The sequence below is a fragment of the Tympanuchus pallidicinctus genome, unplaced genomic scaffold (genome assembly GCF_026119805.1).
Source record: "Tympanuchus pallidicinctus isolate F22 unplaced genomic scaffold, pur_lepc_1.0 scaffold8, whole genome shotgun sequence".
Classification (NCBI taxonomy): domain Eukaryota; kingdom Metazoa; phylum Chordata; class Aves; order Galliformes; family Phasianidae; genus Tympanuchus; species Tympanuchus pallidicinctus.
In genome coordinates, this window is record NW_026294802.1 from 35,542,424 (window position 1) to 35,565,216 (window position 22,793).

General features: G+C 39.9%; 1 protein-coding gene across 3 annotated transcripts in view; it reads right to left on the minus strand.

Annotated features, from left to right (window-relative positions):
* PNPLA8 (patatin like phospholipase domain containing 8) overlaps positions 1 to 9,609 on the minus strand; it is a 35,549-nt gene extending 25,940 nt beyond the window's left edge. Inside the window, exons 1-5 of one of the 3 annotated variants that reach the window (XM_052667950.1) lie at positions 9,479 to 9,609; positions 6,689 to 7,889; positions 6,073 to 6,222; positions 4,690 to 4,841; positions 3,297 to 3,391 (exon numbers count right to left, since the gene is read on the minus strand). In XM_052667950.1, the coding sequence (XP_052523910.1) occupies positions 3,297 to 3,391; positions 4,690 to 4,841; positions 6,073 to 6,222; positions 6,689 to 7,804 (1,513 nt within the window). In that variant the 5' untranslated portion in view covers positions 7,805 to 7,889; positions 9,479 to 9,609. Of the gene's footprint in view, positions 1 to 3,296; positions 3,392 to 4,689; positions 4,842 to 6,072; positions 6,223 to 6,688; positions 7,890 to 9,102; positions 9,331 to 9,460 lie in introns of those variants that run through there. The other 2 variants (XM_052667948.1, XM_052667949.1) reach the window with 2 other exon arrangements.
* Positions 9,610 to 22,793: the final 13,184 nt, after the last annotated feature.

A 22,793-nucleotide genomic window follows, 5' to 3' on the forward strand; every position in this document is an offset into this window, starting at 1 on the left:
AGTGTATCTTGAAGAACATGGGTACACAGCAGGCCAATAAGACATAAGATAGGCAAGAACCTAAGCTGAAGGATGAAAGCATTCCTTCCTTACTCAACTCAGCATCAGCAAGATGTCAGCTGAAGCTCTGCATGTGGTCCTAATGGAAGCCAACTGAAAAAAATACATATATATATATATATATATATATTTTCACAAAAAACCACCATGTGTCAAAGTAATCAATCTCTAAGGAAAGACCAAATAAAATGAAAGCCTTTAAATGCACAGCAGACTGCTTCAAAGAGAAAGAAAATAATGCCATCCACAGCTCTAGGAGTTAGGACATGGAGAAACACATTTAAACTGCAAAAGGATGACTGACATTACCTTTTGGAAATGCTGTTGTCTAATGATAACAGAGCACTAGAACAAGGTTTCTGAAGACATCTGTTATGATGCAAAATCTGACAACTGTCACCAGTGAAACAGACATAGCTTATTCATCTTTTGGGAAATGAGAAAGGTTTCTAAGATCAATTCCAGCTTTGTAATATCAACTTGACATATTTATGAGTTGTCTTGAAAAATATATTTCTTCAATCAGGAAAGTGTTCAAAAAGCATTTCAAAACTAGAAAGAAAACATGAGGGAAAAACCACACCAAAACCATTAATAAAAATGCCATTTTAGTTTCAGGAGGCTCCTGAACTACAAATCCACAAAGGCTGGGAGAACACATAGGAGAACAAACCCTGTATTGTTCTTAACTTCAGAGGATTTTTGGAGAAGATCCTTAGGATCTTATGCAGATTTCCTATATACTCAAAACTGGTGACCAAAGAGATCACTACAGTCCAGATGACTCTGTAGTGGGAATGTGGGACTAAGTGGGAATGTATAAACAGGAGGGGGAAAGACGGCTTACAAAGGTGGATAGTGATAGGACAAGGGGAGTGGTTTTAAACTGAGACAAGGGAGATTTAGGTTAGATATTAGGAGGAAGTTTTTCCACACAGAGGGTGGTGATGCACTGGAACAGGTTGCCCAAGGAGGCTGTGGATGCCCCATCCCTGGAGGCATTCAAGGCCAGGCTGGATGTGGCTCTGGGCAGCCTGGTCTGGTGGTTGGCAACCCTGCAAGTGGCAGGAGGTTGAAACTTGATGATCGTTGCCCTTTTCAACCCAGGCCATTCTATGTTTTATGAGTGGTTCTCTAAGCATACTGCTTTTGAGTGCATCAGAGCATGTCAGTGATCCAATCCAACATACAATACTTGAGAATGGCACTAATTATTACAAAGGTTACTAATTATATGAAGATTTAGGAAGAAGTCCTATAGAATTCTTGGAGAAGATCCATACATGGAAAACAGGGCAGTATGCACTTGGCCTGATCACATATTCTCGATGTTATAAACTTCTCCATGTGATTGAACTGTAAGCACACCACTATTGAGAAGTATCTCTGATGATGCATTTGGGGACAGGAAGTGAAAATGCAAGCACATGTGCAGGTCCTTGAAAGCTTAAGTGTTGTGTCCATTTGTGAAAGCATACCACACTCCAGAGCTCTGTGATAAACACAAGGAACTCCCAGTAGCTCGGTTCATGGAGTAACGGTACTACTTTCATCTATGGACTTTTGTACAGCACAAACTGAGTACAGAATTTACATTAATTTTGTTCTTCATAAAAAAATAATGTTCAGTGGCCCTTGTTGCATTTCATGGTCTTGAAGATTTTATGGTACCTCTAGGCCCAGGTATTACGCTCAGCAACAGGCAAGTGAGTTAAGTTTGCAGGGCATCATTATAGGGATCTTCCTGCGTGGCTGCCACATTTACAACCCACGATCACTATAGAGAAGTACAGGTTAGCTATCTACAAAGACTGTGATAAGCAAAACCTAACTCTCAAAGGCCACACAGCTAAGGATAATATGAGAGATGAGTAGTACAGCAGAAAAGAAAAAGATCTGTAACATAAGGGGCATCCCTCTTATTCTTTGAAATCACAGGTCAACCAGCTGCAAGCACCTGCAAATTCTACTGGTATAAATACAAGTACCAACAATGTAGATCACAATGGCCAAGTACACAGCTAGCACAAACTGACAAACATTCACAACCTCCCCTAGCCAAGATTGTCATTGTACTTCTAAGTAGCACAGACAAAAACTTGCTAATGGAAGTAAAGCTTAGAAGAATGAAATAAGCATTATTAGCAGTTACAGAGTAGTGGGATTGAACCAAGTAAGAATACTAAGCCTCCCTGTTAGAGATAAAACATAATGATGGAAAATGACAGTTTCACTAACAGAACTTTCCTACATATACCAAAAGAAACAACTTTTTACTACTAAATAACCTTATTAGTAGTCTCTGAAAAAAAATTCGTAAGGTGAAACAGGCAGCCCTAACATGCCTACAAACAAATTCTGACTAGTAGACAAACACCGTTCTCTATTTTGACTCTACAAAGCAGTTTCTGTCTTTGAAAACATGGACAGTGTATTTACCCATAATGATCTGTTTAATATATTTCAGAACTGAATTGTATTGGAGGATAACTATGGGGAAAAAAAAAAAAAAAAAAACGAAAAAAAAACAAAAAAAAAAAAGGAGAACTTGAGTTTCTAAAGAAACTGAACTATTGAATGCATCTCTCATGTTATAAAACAGAAATGCACTGTGATTAGTTTACCATAACATCCTGAAGCAATGATGATCTATCTTTCTAAAAGAAGATTATCTTTACAGTTGCCTCCTAGGGAGAGGCAACGTAATGAGTCACAGAGTAATAACTGAGGATAGGAGGACTCTCGAGAGGTCATTTAGTCCAACCTCCTGGTGAAAATGATTCAACTAGAACATGTTGGTCAGGATCTGTCATGCATGGATATATCAGTCTGACCAGACAACTCATTCTACTGTCCCACCATCTTTGCAAGAAAAAAGGTGCTTCCTTATCTTAATCATAATTTTCCATATTCCAGTTTCTCTGTTAACTTTTCTCCTATCACTGCATACCTTCACGAAGAGACTTGCTTCATATTCTCTCTACTTTCATAATAGTTCAAAGAGCAATCAGGTCTCACAGAACCACAGTCTTCTCTTCTGAAGGCTGAGTTAAGAAGTATATCATGAATTACCCTAAGTTTTCAATGTACTAAAAAAGCCTTTAGAAGTCAAACCCGTACTTTCCCCAGCTTACAATCAAAATCAGAAATCTGGCAAATTTTGCAAAATCTACATCTAAGTCCACATGTTCTTACTATATTCATAACAAAATTCCAACTTGTAGAACAACGATTACCTGTGCTTACACCACAAATGTAGTCAAAAAGATGATGAACTGGCTTTCCAGTAAGTTCTTCTAGCTTCCGTAGTGTTTGAAGTGCAACTAAACCCCTGAAATACACAAAAAACCCAACGCATTCATTCATACACAATGGTAGTTTTATCTTATGTTGGTTTAATTAAACCTACCTTTGCTTAATTATAACTGATATCTACAATGTTAAGAATCAAGAATATTTCAGGGAATGAAAGCATATTGGTATCAATCCTTTCCAGTCCAATGCTAAAAAACTGCATAAGGCATTAGAAGCACTGAAGCAAAGCACTATCTTGGCAACACATTGTGCTGAGAACAGCCCCTGTCATGTGCTACCTCTAACCCTGTCCTGGCTGGTGTTGAAGGGCACTATTCAGCCCTGCACAAAGATCAGCTGAACACTATCAATTAAGATGCAGAACAGACAGTAGTCAGTGATCAGGCTGACTCTCTGGACTTGTTTCATTTTCATAGCATAGATATAATTACTCATTTCTCAAAATAAGGTGCTTTAATGGAACCATTAAGAAACTCCAAATCAGTAGCAAGTTCTTGAAAGTCTTACCCTGTAAAACATATCACACACAAAAAAAGAAACTTCCTCAATTCACAAGGAGATACATACAAAACTCTTTTCTTCCTATTCATTTTATTAATAAATTTATATTAATTTCATGGTACTGTGTGTACAACCAAGCCGTATTCCTGTTTAATAGGAACAAAACAATACCTTCACAGTCAAAGCTACAGACTACTTCCCACTAAACAAGTTTAAGCTTATAAGTACTTAAGAAAAAATATACAATTTAGACATACTGATAGTAACTATACATTATATTTACTCAGCAGCCCCATATTTTTAAAATACTACTATCTAGTGCAGACATCAGGTTTGCACCACACTCTTACTACTTACTGAATGCTACTGATTTTGGTGCACATAAATAAATACTATCAGGAAACAAAGTTGGTGAAACTATTTATGACATGGACTTTATACTTTGTTCTCTAACAATAAAGATTAATCAATTAGTAAATATTTGCTAAAAACGTTTCTTCAAACTTGCCTCAAAACACAGCTGTCAGTAAACAAGATTTTAAACTTAATGCACATGATTTTGCTCTCTACAAATTCTGGTAGGTGTACAAATTAACACAAAGTTAGAGCACAGGCAACTAAGGACTTGTGGTATTAATGGAAGTTAACACACAAACACATGCAAAAGTAAGTACCTATGACTTGAACAGTCAAACGCTACTGAATTGTAAATCAGAAAGTTCCACGTTTAGGCACAAAAATATTAAAGAGAAACTGCAATTCTATTCCCAGATACACTACGAAAAGAAACCTATAAGTATATAAAAGTTTCACCTTGTTCCTCCTCCATCAATAGCAAGGACTCGAATTCCCCAGCCTTTCACTGGATCTGTATATCCAATTATTGCCAAAGTCTCCCTGACAGCAGCCTGAAGACTTTCATCATTTGCTTGTCTCAATCGCAGTAGGCATGGGATTATCTTTTCCTGCAGTCAGAAGGAAATAACTTCGTATTTGTCAAGATGCTTAACTGAAAGAATTCATACTCAAATTTACTAGTTTTGCATTTTAGAGTAATAGCCTTATATTAGTTGAAGGAAAACTTCTTTAAAGCCATCTCTATATCTAACATGAGGAAAAAAAATGTCTGCAATATTATGTTGTATTCTCCTTATTGTTAAAATAGCCAGCTATCAAAACTTCAACAATCAAGCTGAAATTTAAATCCTTCTAATATATTTACCAGTACTTCAGTTGCTGTTGCATTTTACCAATTTAGTTTTATTGCCATTGTCACATTTGCAAAATAGGAATTTAAAGTACTGAGCATATTAAAGTATAGCTAAAAGTAAAGATTTGGCTGGACAGATACCGCTCTACTGCAAAGCAGGAAGTGCATCTGAAGTAGTACAATAATATCAAAAGAAACAAAAGTTAAAATTCTTCCTCATATTGACTAATCTTTACATTTGGAATTATTATCATAATCTTTACATTTGGAATTATTATCACAACGATACACAGGATTATAATCAAGGTAGGAGTAGCAAGCATACTCTCTCATAATAAAATAAATCATAACTATTCATGAGCATGCTTGACCTGTGCCCAGCCAGGGTAATTCATCTGGCTGGAATTTCACTGCACCAGTTTTACAGTTCACGTCAGCCACATGTCAAATCTGCTGGGAAAAGACACGGGACTGAAGCACTGTGATTTGGTCAGCAGTGCTGGAATAGTCTACCACCTAACTTCTGTCCTCTCACTGCATGCAGGAAAGAAAACAAGCAGAACTAGATTACACAATCTTATTACTTGATGGCTATGCTCCAGTTCTGTCCTCTCTTTGAAGGGAACACGTAAAGAAGCATCACAACTGTTGTACAGAGATCAACTGTACCGTACATTCATTTCTGGCCAATTACAAAACAGAACACAGTGTACAACCATCACCTACCATTAGAATTACCTATATTATCTATCCACGTGGCAGTGCTGTATGCTTCTAAATAAACATAACAATCCTAAGAGTCTTAAGCTAAATTACTGATAGCGTGCAGATAGATCTGCTGAACCAGCCAAACAAATAGCTATAAAAAACCACATTCCTCACAATTAGAAAATATGTCTAGCCCACAAAAGCACTGAAGAAAATTTTACTTTATAAGACTTTCTCTAATAGATATTTACAGCTTGTTTAAGCATAATTGTTTGCACCTTAATTGCAACTCCTCTGCTCTCTGGAAATTCCAGAAGATGGTAAGTCAGTTCTTCAACCCTGCTGATACAGACTCTTCGATTTGAGGATCTTCGCAGGGCTTGAACTAATGCTCGAGTCCTGTTATCGATACTCACTCTTGCTATGATCTAAAACAGATAAAAGTTATACAAAGAACACAGGTCTACACTAAGACACGTATGCAAACTGTCAAGACTAACTGCAAAAGGTTATTTTAAGATTTCACAGAAGTGCTGGACAGCACTTGCTGTACTAAGAGGTCTGCTACAGAACACAAATAAGGTTTTCTTAGATATAAACAGACTTTGTTTACCAGAAAATAAGTAAAGAATGCTCACAGTAACACCATACCGAATAAACTGCTGTCAGTATTTCTAATGGGGTGTTTTTTCAGGACAACTTCACAATTACAGCAGGTAGATCATGAAAAAGCATAACGTTACTTTGACTACTACAAAAATAAATAGCTACATCTACCTATAATGCATATAGATATGATCTATATACACAGAGTATACGAACACATGAACACATACATGGCTATAAAACATACGCAGAAACAATAGATGTGTAAAAATAACACTAAAGACTTGCCTTTTCTCTCTGAAGGGACAGATGTTTTTCCCTCTCTTCTGCAATGTTAGTCTCTTTGATTTCATCCTCCTCATCCTTCTCAGACCCTTCTTGCTCTAGCTGTTTACTCTTTTCCTGTGCAGCAACTTTTGTATCCGATCTTAACTTGGGAACCAATCCACCAATGTAACTGTCTACAAAAGCCTGTACACTGTTACTGGGATATGAAAGAAAGTTCGCAATACTTTTTTTAGTGGAAACTGGAAGAGTGGCATTTGACTTCTCAGCACCCTGAGTCTCAGTTTCAGGAGCTAAAGGAGCTGCCGAATTCACTGCTTCTTCACTAATTACAGTACTCTCTGATGAATCAAGCTTCGCTTCACTTTTAGAGCCTTTTAACAAAGCATTCCTCTTCTTCTCTTGATCCATAACAGAAAGATTACTGAAGTACCAGTTGATATGATCAGCAACAAAGTTATAAGTCTCTCCAAAACTTGTAGAAAGGTAGCTTATATGAAAAAGGTGGTTTTTAGCAGATGTTGAATCTTCTGGAATATCTTGATTAGCGCCACTCGTACTGTTTAACACAAACTCCAAGTTTTCCTTTGTGTTACTGGATTGCTTGGCAGCTAGGCCTGTGTTGCAATCCTCCTGAGTTCTGGCACCTGAGACTTGTTTACCACTTTCCAGATTCACGTTGAGGTTATTTTCATCTGCATTACTTTTAGTATCCTTTCCTAGAGTACCTGAGTGTGACTTTAAACGAGCTATTCGGGAAACCAGTTCACTGTGAGTGCCAGACACTGCCTTTGAAACAGATTCTATAGTATTCCTAATTCGTGACATGCGATTGTTCACTTTTGCAAGTCCTTTGGAAGAAGAAGTCAAAAGTTTAGAAACTCTGTAATACAAAAAGTCACGACTGAAAATGTGTTTGCTATACCACAATGTTCTGCTTTTGGCCCATTTATACTGAGGCTCACCGGTGTGAAAAAATCTAAGATGAATGGCATGATTTATCCTCCAGCAGATTTTAGGTCTATACAAACACAGGTACTTGTTTCTTTGCTTCCACCAAAGACTTTTTGGGTTAATCACAAAGAGCAAATATGCATCTAGAGACAAATGAATTGTCATTACTTATAAATTATACCCTATGTTGTTTGTCTACTTCATCCTGGAAAATATATTTCAATGAATAAGCCTCAAATTGTGGTGTTACCTGGAAAAAAAAAACAAAAAATAATGGAAACACCAAATCAATAATAAGACTAAAAGCTCAGAGTTGTTTAAAGCTGATGCAGCTTATTTACTGCTCCAGTAAAGGCAGATAAATAACCTCACAGTGGTGATATCTAGTGCTCAGGACACTTGGCAGTAAAGTCCCAACAACTACAAGGCCTAATGGTCATAGAATCACAGAATGGCCACGGTTGGAAGGGACCTCAAGGATCACAAATCTCCAACCCCCCTGTCACATGCAGGGCCACCAACCTCCCCATTTAATACTAGGCCAGGCTGCCCAGGGCCCCATCCAATCTGGACTTGAACACCTCCAAGGACGGGGGCATCCACAACTTCTCTGGGCAGCTGTTCCAGCACCTCACCACCCTCACTATAAAGAACTTCCCTCTGACATCCAACCTAAATCTTCTCTCCCTCAACTTAAAACCATCTCCTCTTGTCCTGCAGTTATCTACTCTTTCAGAGTGTTGATTCCCCTCCCTTCTGTAGGCTCCCTTTAGGTACTGAAAGGCTGCAATGAGGTCACCCCACAGCCTTCTTTTCTCCATGCTGAACAAGCCCAGCTCCCTCAGCCTGTCTTTGTAGGGGAGGTGCTCCAGTCCCCTGATCATCGCTGGCCCTCCTCTGGACCCTCTCCAACAGCTGCCTGTCTTTCTTGTACTGGAGGTTCCAGACCTGGACACAGTACTCCAGATGGGGCCTTACAAGAGCAGAGTAGAGGGGGGCATTCATCTCCCTGTCTCTGCTGGCCACCTCTCTTCTGATGAAGCCCAGGATACCATTTGCTTTCCAAACTGTACATCAAAAGTCAATGTTCACTTTGAGCAACATGCAACCCTCACCAAAAACAGTTAGTGACACACAGACAAGTGTCTGCTAGTCCTTCCCAATGGCAGAAATTTGCATCTTTGTCAGCAGGTGGTTTTGTGCAATGAGACAAAGTCCCAAATGAAAATGATACAGTACTGGTGCCTCTTGCAGGAATTCCTCTCAGGGCAGAAAGAGCACCAACGCTTTGGTCAAATCTGTGTAACACTGAACTAAGTTCAATGAAGAGATCCCACCCTCAAGCCAGTACACTATATAATTCCTATTCCACAAGCAAATCACGGTCTTTCCTAGTGTGGCTCGGAGCTTTGCACAGTATTCACCCATCCGCGCAGACACGCGGACTCAAACCCATCATTTACCTCACCGGTAAACGGCCACTCCCCGCCTAACTGCCGCCAAGCGCCACAGCCACGGTGAAGCCGAGGAAGAACCGGCCGCAAACAAACGGCTGCTACTCGCGATCTCCCCAGGCCGCGTCCGTTCCCACCCGTCCAGCGCTACCACAGCCACAGGCCAGGGGCTGATATAGGCGGGGAGGCGCTGGGGGAAGGGGCGGAGGGCGCGCTTTGTTTGTACCTTCACCGCTTCGCGGAAACGACTTCGCGAGCGCCGCGTCAGAGGGCGGCGAGGCCCGCCCACCCCCGGCTCGCCCCACGCCCACCCCCGAATGCCCGCCACGCGCTGACGCCCCCTCCTCCGCCCGGCGGCCGTGGGTACCTGCCAGGCCGTGGGTACCTGCCAGGCGGCGGCTCCCGCCGCCCTCACGAACGAGGCGGCCGCGGCTCACCGCACGCCCACCGGCTGAGTAGGGCGGCGGTGACAACAACAGCCGATAGCGGGGGAGCGGCCAGAGTGCGCGTGCGCCGCTCCCAGCGCGCCGGAAACAGCTGAGACTGACATCCCCAAGCGGTGGGGGAGGAAAAGGGAGGGGGTGAGCGCGGGTGGTGTGACGTGATTCTGGCGCGGCGTCTGGGGGAGGAGCCGGGGGGGAAAGGTCGCTGCTGGGGTGGTGGTGGCTACGCATGCGCGTGAGCCGCGCTGGGTGCGCGATGTGTGGAGCGGCGCGGCTGGGGTGGCACAGCGGGAAGCAGCTGAGTCTGCCCGCAGGCAGGCAGGCAGGCAGGCAGGCAGGCAAGCAAGCATGCATGCATGCAAGCAAGCAAGCAAGCAAGCAAGCAAGCAAGCAAGCAAGCAAGCAAGCAAGCAAGCAAGCAAGCAAGCAAGCAGAGGGAGGTGATGGTCCAGCCTGTTCCTCGCCCTTTCCTTAGGCGGCTTGTGGAGGTGTTGGGAGTGAGGGGCCGCGAGGTGCAGGGGTGGAGTCCAGCCTTTCCACCTGCCTTACGTGCAATTCTCCAGGAGTTGCCTAAGTGTGCGGCGTTGGGTGCAGGAGGAGTGAAGTCACCGTGGGGTGGTGAGCTCCTCACCCTGTCCTGAAATAAAGGCAGTGTTTTGTTTGTGGGTGCGGTTCTGTCACCTACTTCTATCTTTCTTACTAATTAAAAAGCAAAATTAATTTCCTTACCTGATGTTTTCTTTGCCGTAGGAATATTTAAGTCTGTTGCACACTGTAATTAGTATCAGAACCAAGCAGATTCAGCTACCTACAGGACATCTGCCGACTCAAATATCTGATGAATCAGAGTATCCTGAGTTGGAAGGGACCCACAAGGATCACTGAGCTCCGCGCAGGACCACCCTGCATTCATGCCCTGTGTCTGAGAGCACTGTCCAAACGCTCCTTGAACTCTGGCGGCTTGGTACTATGACCTCTGCCCTGCGGTGAAGAGCCTTAGTTCCTAACACCCAACCTGACCTCTCCACTTACCCTCAGCAGCCTTTTCCAATGCTTCACCAACCTCTTCCTAATTCTTCCTAATGTCCAGTGTAAGCCTCATCTGGTGCAGCTTGAGAACATTACCTCATGTTCTGTCACTTGCTATCTGAGAAATGAGACAAACACCCTTTTTGCTGCAGCCTCATTTCAGGTAGTTGTAAGGAGCTAATAAGGGCCCCCTTCAGCCTCCTCATCTACATAATAAACAGCCTCACTTCCATCAGTTTTCTAGTCCTTTTTCCAACTTCACTGCTTTTCTCTGCACATGCTCAAGCAACTCAATACCCTCCTTGTAAAGAGAGGCCGCAAACTGAACACAGTATGTGAGGTGCAGTCTTACCAGTGCCCCATATAGTGGGAGCATCGCTTCCCTAGTTCTGCTGGTGACACTATTTCTGATGCAGGTGACAAAGTCATGGCCTCTGCCCTAAGTGCCAGATATAGCTATGCAGGCAGTGCGTTGTTTTATGAGTTTCTAATTCATAACTTACTGTTACATTACAAGAACATCACAGTCCTGATAGATTTTAGGCTGTGGTACAGGAGTAGGTTCTCTGCTAGCAGTGTAAGTCAAAGCAACCTCCCCAGCTGTGTCTGCCCTGGTGCACACCCTAGAACTCCTTGTTTGTTTGCCTGGTGCTGAATGGAGGTGGATTTCATAAGAAGCAGTTGCCCTTCTGAAGTGACAGTCTGGCTTTAAGTAGGATAAATTGCATTCTTATAGCAACAAAGGATTAGATGAAAGAAGACCAACAACTTCAGTAAGAAGAAGGTTCTGCCCCCTTAAGCCTTATACTGCTAGTGCATATCCTGCTTTACTTTGCCGGATAATACCATGAAAGTTGCAACAGATCCCTTCTATCTGTACATAGCTCTTTCCTGAACAATCTCAAGTTCTCCCATGAGCCCTTCTGTGCCAGCTCAGGCATTCATTTTACCACTGGGATGTGTATATACCACCTCTTCTACAGAAAAGATTCTTCAAAGGGATTTCATATTTCGGGTTTGATCGCAAGCACAAACATTCTTACAGGTCTCCCTGAGCTTGACTGAACCTGTTGATCTAAGTGTGTTCAGAGACCCATGATTCATCAGCTTTGCAGAACAACCATGCAACTCAGAAAAAAAAGAAAAGAAAAAAAAGAGAAAGAAACAGTGGACAAAAAGGGATAAATTCCCAGGGATAAGGGACAAAGGGATAATTCCCAGGCACAAATTGTGCACCCACATCTTCTCAAATGTTTCACCAATTTAGCCCTGTCTTTCATAGAATCATAGAATCACAGAATCATTATCCTTTGAAAAGACCATTTAGATAATCTAGTCCAGCCATCAACCCATCACCACCGTACCCACTAAACCATGTCATTTAGTGCCACAACTATCTTTTTTTTTTAACACCTCCAAGAATGGTGACTCCTCCACCTCCCTAAGCAGCCTGTACCAATGCCTTACCACTGTTTCTGGATAGAAATTTTTCCTACTGTCCAACCTGGACCTACCCCAGTGCAACTTAAAGTTATACCCTCTAGTCCTATTGCTGTTACCTGGGAGAAGATTCTGACCCCCACCTTGCTCATCCTCCTTTCAAGCAGTTGAAGAGAGAGATAAGGTCTCCCTTGAGCCTCTTCTCCAGACTGCTGGTCACGCTATTTCTGATGCAGGTGACAAAGTCATGCCCTCTGCCCTAAGTGCCAGAATTAGCTATGCAGGTAGCCCATTGTTTTATGAATTTCTAATTCATAAACAAGCCCAGTTCCACCAACTGCTCCTCATAAGACTTGTGCTCCAGACCCTTCACAGCTTTGTTGCCCCTCTCTGGATACACTACAGGGCTTCAGTGTCTTTCTTGTAGTGAGAGGCCCAAAACTGAACACAATACTTGAGGTGCAGCCTCACTAGTGCAAGTACAGAGGGACGTACTTCCTTGTCCTGCTGACTACACTATTTCTGATACAAGCTGGGATGCCATTGGCCTTCTTGGCCACCTGGGCACACTGCTGGCTCATATTCAGTCAACTGTGAACACGTACATGTTATCTATGAAGTAGTGATTCAACAAAGCTTGCATGACTTAACAAGATTTGTGATGGCAAGGTCACTTGATTATATGCTGAACAGAGAACAGAGTTGCACAAAACTGTCAGGGAGACTCTCCTGATGAGTCACGAGGTTTAGAGTGGACCCTCTGGCCAATGGTTTATGTGTGCAATAATCGCTTATGTGTGCAATCAGTCCTTCATAGCAAGTACCACATAGCAAGTTAGCAAGTTATTAGCAGATAAGTAATCTCTTAATCTTGAAAGAAGTGAAGTTCCGAGAAGCTAACTATTAGTCTCTTACCAAGTATCTACTGCAAGTAAGGAATCCCTTGACCTTGAAGAATAGCCTTGAGCTGAGTTTCTGCTCATGAGCAAGGTCCTGGCACACAACCCCCTGCCATGCAAGGAGAGCTTCATAGGCTCTGGGTTGTCCCCTATTTACAGAGTAAGACAACTGACTGATAGTCATACTTGCATAACAGTCATATATGGTGTCTGCAAGCTATCTCCCACAAACTCACTTTGACCCTAGTTCTGCTAACATCACAAGACAAATCCATCACTGCAGCCACTGATGGTAGATGTTAGCCTCACAGAGTGGTATGGTCACTCCTTGCCTGTGTTCCATTAATAGTATACTGGTAATTTATGCACTTACAGATCCATAGTAAGTTGACAGTGAAGTATTGCTATTTGTTTTGTACTACTTTGTATGTTTTAGGTGGTTGAAGTTGGGTTATTTGGTTTATCATGTACCAAACCTTTACATACAATATGGTTATGACAACACACACACTAATTAGTAATTAGTAAAATCATAACTGGATGAAGTAGATGATTAAAAATCCGTGTTGGTGTGAGTGACCACCCAAGAAGGTTTCCCACCAATCGCACTCTCCATCTTTTCACACTCTTTCCAAGCATGGTACATCTCCACCGCACTGTGATAAATGGTGCTTAGGCTTTTAGTCCATTGTTTCAGGCACACTCTAGTAGCTAACACTGGGCATTTCATCGCAGCAGTCTCTTCACCAGTATAAGATTCATTCCAAGAGAATCAGGCAACAAATCCAGACTCATTATATAATCAGATTGTAATAACAGATAAAATATAACAGGAGTTGAATAATTAAGGTTGCATGCCATGATTTCAGTAAGGCTAAAAGCAAAAATATTTATAAAATCACAATGGGTTCTTATACAAGCACATAATTTTCAAGATATACGTTTTCAGGGTGTTCATTGGGATATACTTCAAAATAACATTCTAATCAGTGTCAAGACAAATGTCTCAGGCTTTGGTGTTATGACTCATATCTCCTCATTCCCATGCACACTTTAACATCACAAGTTTGCCATTTGTTTCTGACTCGTTGGGCCCACACTTTCGTGTTTTAATGAATAGAGTTTAGTCTCATTGTGACTTAATATTAGTGCAATGGTTGGATATATGATATATATATAACCATATTGTGAAGACAAAACTGATGACTTTATTGTATGATGGGATCATAAGTAAAATTAAGTAAATGCCACCAGGACTGGAATTCTTTTTCAAATTTAGTTGCATTGTTCCAAATCATCTTTCAAATTCCAGTGGATAAGGTGTCTTCTTTGCTTTCTCTTATAATTGCTGCTGCCATAGATTGCATTCACAGTGGAATTTGGTTACAACTGAGAGTTAATGTTTCTCTATCAATTAAATCTACAGTAAGCTGGTGGTCCTTTCCATTGATTTTTGTACACAGAAATCTGACGTCTTTCTATGGGTAAGCTCGCTGATTATCCATCATCCTATTTTAATTTCTCGGCCAATTGCACCTTGGAATTGATGTTAATAACATCTCAACTCTATTCATTTTCTAAGTATACTTTGGTTCCATGCTTGACCATGACATACGTATTCAAATCTCCCGTACTAAAGTGCATTCCCATATTCTTAATAGGGACATTGATAAGAAATGTTATCCATTTATCTGAAAGATAGGCACCTCCACCAAGCTAATTTTCTGGATTCTCTTAATATTCAAAGGAGAGCTGATTCACCCCATCTGACTAAGCGCCTGATTTTTAGATAAGGGAGATAAATCTGCTCAAGATATTCAGAAGGTGACAAACTCCAATTAAAGTACTTTTCATATATGAAAATCATCCCATTTTTTCACATCTTGAGGTATATTTTATTTTTAATAGAATGTACATTTACTATTTTAAAATTACGTTTACTTCAATACTTCCTTTGTAAAGCTTCAAGCAAGAATTTTTCTGTGATTATCAATGTTTTGTTGCTCATGTCTATTAGATTGAATGCCTAGCAACTCAAACTGTCACACTGGTCCCTTAAAAAGTGGCAGTTTCCAGTTTCAGATAATACTGAATGTAGTTTCATTTTAATGGTTATTATGCCTGTAACAATTTTAAAAATCAAAGGCTTTCTTACTCTCCCTCTGCCTCTCTCTATGACTCTGTGCCACGCTTCTCTCTTTTTTATTTTAAGTAGATTGAAACTTCACTGGACCATCGAATTGACTCCTAACTTTCGAACTGACTCCTAAACTCTGTGACACTCCACACCCTGTGATGTGGACCAGCTTTGAAGCAAGACTGTCCATCACTTTTGTCCCCTTTCTGTGCCTGCTTCCTTGGGTAATCCATTTCTTCTGCGATCAGTTTTCTTATTTAGAACTTCTGAGGTTGGTAAGAGAAGGACACCTTTTCTTGGACTGGTTTGGTCATTTGGAACTGATGGTTTTATGCATATATATATATATACACATTCATAAGTGACTCAGGGAATGCCTCCTTTTAATTTCCGTGAAACTTACAATAGATACAAAAGAGTACAATCATGCTGTTTAATAGAGCAAATTCTCAGTTAAAAACCACTATTTTTCAACATAGTCACCACCATTCACTTTGCATTTTTGCTAGCAATGAACAAAAGCCTATATGCTGCACTCATAAAAATCTGTACCATTGGAGTCAACCCACTGATTCACAGCTCCTATGGCAGCATCATTAGTAGGAAAATGTTGCCCATGCAGTCCATCTGCCATTAGCCCAAAAAAGATGGAAGTCAGAAGGCACCAAATTCAGACTATATGGTAGGTGTGGTAGGATGGTCCAGCCAAGATGGGCAAAGTGCTCCATGGTCTTCTAATTTGTGTGGGTTCTGGTGTCATGTTGCAAGAGAAAGGCTGTCTTCTTCTCTGGCCTGACTTGGCAAGTTTGAGTCTTCATCTTAGTCACCGTTGTGATGTAGTGGTCAGAGCTGCTGATTTGTCCAAGTTCTGGGAAATCCAGAAGGATCACTCCCTTCCTATCGCAAAGGAATACATATCTCTTTGTCAGCTGATGGCTCCATCTTGATGTTTTTCTTTGATGGGGAATTCACACGGTGTCACTATGACGCTAGGTCATAGTGGTGGCACCATGTCTTGTCATGGGTAATAATGCGATCCAGGAAACTGCCACCTTCAGCCTTGTATTGAGTATCCAGTAGGTCATGAAAAACTTGCATATGGCATCCTTTCTGTTCCTGTGCAAGAACTTGAGAGACCCACCTTCTGCAAACTGTGATTTCAGCATTGCCACTGCTGTTTCCAGTGTATTAAAGCTGATATTCTTTGCTTATAATCCACCAAATCACATGATAACTGATGGAGACACTCCTCAATTCACACTGTGACAGCTGTGTGTGGCTGTTGAAAACACGGATTTTCTTTTATGTTGCTGTGGCCAGTGCTGAAACACACCACTCACTGCCTTCTGTGCTCACATCCACTGTCTGTTCTCTGTAACTATTCACCAAGCATCAATGAATGTCAATGGGTGCATTTTTTTTTCCATGGGAAGGAATTTAGTGCATGACAACAAAATGGGATGGAATATTGGCAGGAACCAATATTCGGCCTTTACTTCCAGTACCACCAATACCTGCCTTTGACATCGTGAGCCAAGATAATAAAATAGGAGGCACTACTTTCAGAGCAGCCTTCCTATCTAATTGGTCATAAGTATAGTCTTGCTAAGCACAGCCTATCATATTTGCTGTTACAGCTTTGCTGAGTTGGTAATCCTATGGAAGTATATTCACTGCAATAGTATTACTGATAAATTTGTTGAACCTATAATGCTAATCTCTATTTGCTGCTATATTAATGATTTTTCTACATCTAATTGCCTTTCTACTGTCCTTAATTATTGCTTCTGTTTAGTTATTAGCGTTATGCTCTTATTTTCTACTGTGTATATGTTTGCTTCCTGTAACATCTGTAATAGCTTGTTTTTCATCTATAGATATTCACCTCACTAATCATAGTATACTTGCTAGTGGTGATTTGTTGTGATCTGTGATAAACAGAAATTTTTAGAAGATAAAGCCTTTGTGTCTTTTTGTATTATGGAATCCTACAAACCACAGTTGCAATCTCCATACACCTACAGGCCAAGTAATCCTTTAGGCAGTGACACTATTTCAGTTGCAGAGACCACTGACTTCAACTTAGATTAATTAAACCTGATCAACTTCCAAACTGTTATTTCTGAAAAAATATATTTTCATATGCTTTTACTATATGCATTATATGAAGATGTTATAAGTATGTATATCTTTTGAGCATTTGTAGATGTGTTTTTTTTTGTTTTTTACTCACCCATTTGATTATGAATAGTGCCCTGGAAACAGAGCAATCAAGACACACTAACCGGGGAACAAACATGAGTATTTCAAATCTCTAGGGCAAATTAGCATGAACTGGAGGACCAGTATTCTGCTAATAATGGTATCTGAGATAATTGCTTTAATATAGCATCTTCAATTAAGTCCTAGGGAAAATGCTGTTTTCCATTTTCATCAATGCAGGGCAGCAGACAGAAGCTGCATAGTGTTCCTGAAGTTTTTAAGCTGTCTAAATGCAAAACACAGGTATTCTGCCTTCTAACACTAGATGGCAGACAAAAATGGGAAAATGTTTCCTTGTTCTTGAAGATACGACATTGAAAAACTAATTTGCAACTTGAATAAACATACACTGTTCTCAAACTAATAAAATGAAGACTATTGTCACATACTTCTAACAGCTTGGATACCTCCTTCAGCCTTTCATTTGGATGTGTGGCTTTTTGGTGCAAATAGTGCAAGTAATCAAATGAATTTTTTTTAATATTAATTTCTGATTGCTTTATTTATCTCAGTTGCTTTCCTTCAGTATTTTTTTCTTGTCAAAGAAAGACTGAAATTCTCTAAACCCTAAACAAATCAAATTGAAGAAAATCATTCAGACAGCTATCCTTGCCTAGTAGTCTCGTGGTTGTGCAGATCAGTAAGTTGAAAAGGCAGGCAATATACAACTTACATTGCAACTACTTGATATCTTGATCTTACATCAATAATTAGACAGCTTTGCTCCTTGTTGTTACTGAATTTCAGAAAGTAATGGAGAATTGACATTTATTAAGGAGGCAGCTCAATTTCAGAGAACTTGTAGTACTAAACATGAGTTATATAATAATAATCTATCGGCCAGTAATATTCTGGGCTATTACCCAATTCCTTTCCCAGTTGCATGTTGCAAAAGGAGTGTTTGACACTTCATTTATTAGGAGGATCAGAGTCCCTGAGGGTACATCTGCTCTGAATCATCCATCCAAATGTGAATCCATCCACCTGCAGCAATGTGCTAGCATGCCTGTTGCAGGCTCTGGGATACTGTCTGCACCATGGATGCAACATTTATTCTCTGTGCGCGTGCGAGTTTCTGTTAGCTAACAAAACAGTCTTGAACTGCTGTGCTTTGCATTGCTTATTATGCATAGGTGTGTGGTACATTTATAGAACTGGTAGCCAGCACATACTTGGTCGCTATTAAACGTCGATGTGCATATACAACACTAGAAATATAAGAGGTCACACCCAATCAAACCTGGTGTTTCCCTCATTGTGCTGCTACTGTGGCTGCACAGATTCTGTACCAACCTGGCTCCCTTCAGTGATACATTGTGCCTTGCAGACAGCCTTATTAACAATAACCAGAAAACATGCAAATTATTCTCATTAAATCTTTCCTATTGAGGTTTTTCAAATTGCAGAAGTAAAAAATACTAATACAGAAGGTAAGTTTGAAATTAGGTATGACTTTTCTGTCTCATGGTTAGGAAGACACAAAGATGTCCTTAGCTTCTGATATTAGTTCTTCAGATTCTTCTCAGTTTGCAGTAGTTTTTGATATGAAAAGGACATACAGGACCAAACACCATAGTGTGGCCTATTCATGGGAGTGCTTTAGCCACAAGGATGTAGAACTATGTCCCTTTTTCAGACAATCATGGAATGTTTGGAGTTGGAAGGGAACTTTAAAAATCACCTATGGTTTCCATGTTTTTTTCTTGGTTCCATGAATCTTTTTTTCTGAGTAGACACCAAGTTTCAACATGAGAAGAAGAAAGTATTTTATGCTTTGCATTGCAGATACATCAAGGAGCAATAATTTTTCTTAGGAATCAGAAATATGTATTTAAACTTCCTGAGGCTGAAAATTGCACTGAACTGTTTTCTTACATCCCCTAGTCAAATATTCTGTTCAAAATAGTTTTATACTATATATTGTCAATGACCTTATTCCTTTTTTTCTTTCTTCCTTTTCCTGCTGCTTTTCCTGTTTCCTTTTCCTTCCTGTTTTCCTTTTCCTGTTTTTCCTCTCCCTACCCAGTGACCTCCATTTTCTTATCCCATTTATAAGATGAGAATGATGAATAAAAGATGAGTTCCAGTGTGTTCCCTGAAGGAATGATTTTAAGACTCCTTTAGAATGGCTCTACATTTTCAGTGGATGAAGGTACCAGACCTTAGCTGGCAGTTAAGACTCAATCAGAATCTGGATCTGGAATTTCCACTGTGTCTCTTTCTATTCATTTATATGCTCCACTACTTCCAAACAGCCTCCTGCTTACCACGAAGGAACTTTGATCCCTAAATCGGGGTTTTGGATTCTGTTGCTACTAAATATTCCTTATAGTTAGCCTTGATTTCCTGCTCCCCCACAGCCCATAGTCAGTGGTCTCTGGCCTTGATCAGGGCCCTTGTGCATTCTAGAAACTTGGCTGCTAAAAATAAGAATGTATTAATCAAATAATTACACAGTAATTATGAATAATGCAGTAGATTACTTAGAGTTTGTAATTCAGACTCATGCGAGAGGTCATATTACAATTCCTTTTCAGCCCTCTGTGATTACTATAACAGTTGCTCTGTTATCTTTCAGCATGAAAGAACTGGTAGATGTGAATTTCATTATTGCAGCATCTGGCTGAGGATATAATTGTGTACGTGTCAGACAAAATTCTTGGCAAGAATGGAAGAGGTCAAAACACACAGTTCTTTTAGGTACTCTGGAATTAATTCTCTGTCCTTATTGTTTGCTATTACTTGTTCAGTGTTGTCTGAGGAACTGACTCATGGCTGTTTATTTTGTCTTTATTTTAAGCATTGAGGTAAGTCTGGCCCCTGCACCGGGTCTTGAGGTATTGTGCCAGGTTCCCTCTTAGCATTTGTCCCCATGTTCAAAATCTCTATTTGTAGCTTCACATCTGTTGAAGGAGCACTTTGTCATTATTCTTCAAAACCTTTTAATCTCTAAGCCAGAACTCCTTCTCCTAAGCTACACATTGTTTCACTGCTTATGTTAGCTCTGTCCAGAGCCTCACTGAGGCTCCTGTGGGTATCCTTCTCTATCAGCCATATTCCACAGTGCTGGTGGCAGATGAACTGGTATGCCATTCACTATCCTAATGGACTGCCTGGAATGCTGCAAATTAAAAAGACAAGTTTTGGAAGAAGCTTACATACCTAAATTATAAAGATCTATTTATGCCTCAATATGAAATAGCCTGATGAGAGTTATAGAAATACCAGCAAAAGCTCCGTTTTGTGCAGTTAAGCACGGTTTATTAAAGTTGCACAATTTTTTACTGTGGCAATGGGAATAAGGTATTATTTAGACAATGATCTATAGTCTGTGAAAAATAGTTCTATCACCATAATTCAATTAAGTGAGTCTAGCAAACTTAGTCCTCAGGCCAAGTGGGACTCTCACTCCCTGCTGTCAGTAACAGCTCTGAAATCAGAAACATGCACAAAGGATGAGATCAGCGCTGGTGAATAATAAAGTTTGGAGTTTACTGGAAAAGGTTAAAAAGTTATGCTCTTGGACATAACATCCTTAGGGATTAAAAAGAATCACGTAGTAATTTACGTAGATGGCTTTACTGTTCTGTGATGAGTACCTGTAATAATCTAGTTACGAGCCAGAGGGGGCCAATACCTATTGTTTTTCTCCAGCTTTAATGCCTGGGGCTAATTCCTGCTGCACTTAGTTTATGAGAGTCTTGGTCCAAAATGTTGCCTAAGAGCAATTTATAGTAATTTGATACATCGCAGTCCAGCATTTTGAGTATATTAAGCTGGATTTGTTATGTAGCTCTTAATCTTACTAAAGTAACTCCCCCTTCAAATACACAGTTAGCATACTACTCTGAACATAATTTCACGGAAGATGAAAGGCATCTAAGCTGTGTTTAGGGAGAGCAGCTTTTGCACACACATAGATCTGCGCTTGCGTGCACACACGTATACATACAAAACACACATGTGCGTACCACTAAGAGCTTGATCCACTTTGAAGGGTTTAATTTCCACTTTCCATTATTTACATGTTTAGCAGGACAGAAATTTACCCCATGTTTATTATAAAGTTAATTTGAAAATTAAGGTAGTTTAAAGGTCTGGATGAGAATTTGAATTGTTCAGACGTACTTTCTAATAGTCTTTTGTGTTTCCCAAGAGTTCTGCTTCTTACTTAAAAGTTCTCTTGTCCAAATCAAAGTTCAGTTCCTTCTGAAGAATGGAGTTATTGGCGCCATTCGTCATTTTGGGTCTTATTGTTTTGTGACAACAGCATTAGTAGCTGTCTTTATTGGATGACTGTACATGTGCTGCCTGCAATACTATTTCCAATATGCTTTTTATGTGTCTTTAGTTGGCACTTTGGGTTTAATTGTTGCATTTGATGCTGCTTTATTTCCATAGATCCTCTCTAATAATTTCCTTACTATAGTTTCAGAGTAAGTCTTTATTCCTTGTCTGAAAAACTATGTTCATTAATATAAATACTGAATTAGTGGCGATTTTTTTTAAGAAACCAGAACTGTAGAAAGTTGTACCAATACAGCAGCAAAATGGTGGTCATAATTTTAGTCCAGTAAAAATGGCTTATAACAAAGTTGTTTATATCCTGTATCTGGAAATAAACTGTGTTTTAATACTGAAAAATATGAATCTGCCTTACTGTAAATGCATACATATTACAGCCTAAATCCTGACAGAGGACTTGTGTAACTTTCACTAAGTGAAATAATCCATCTGCTGGCAATTATATTACTCCAAAAATGAGTTACATTTTCACTATTCCTATGTAATTATGTTACCTAATGCATCTCATAATATGTATTCTCTACCATGACAGCGATTTCAGTACACTGTGTTAATTTTTTTTGTCTCCTCTAGAACATATTACTAACAAAGTATTTTATACAAAAACATTTCAAGTAAGAAGTCAATGTTTATACCATGTTCTTGATAATTTAATCTGCACACTTCTCTTTTTCAGTCCTACAGATTAAGATTTTAAAACAAATAGGATGACATCACCACTAAGGAAATAATTTTTTATTTCTTCAAAATCCTTTAGAGGTTTAGCCAACTATGTAAAAATTTGCTTTTCTTAATTAATTGGTTTTTATGACTTGATGAATTCAGTAGCAATTATCTACTAGCTCTTCAGATCTACAAAATCTCACAGGTAAAGAGACAGACTCAGGTTTCTTAAGTCAAAAGCAGATAGAGTGTTTTCCCCTTGATCTTTGCGTAAATAGTAAGGTTTTAGAATTTATTTATGCATCCCAAAATAAAAGAATGGAAATGTATTGTCTTCACAGGTTGTATTTAATAGCAAGTCATATCTTGTGCATATCATGAGATGAAACAACTGATGATTTTTAGAAGTCTTTTTTTGTTATTGTCAGTGGCTGGGTAGATATCAGTGATGAATGGTATCTGTCAGAGATCTCTACTGGGATTGATGTTCCTTAATACCTTCATCCATGACAATAACAGTGA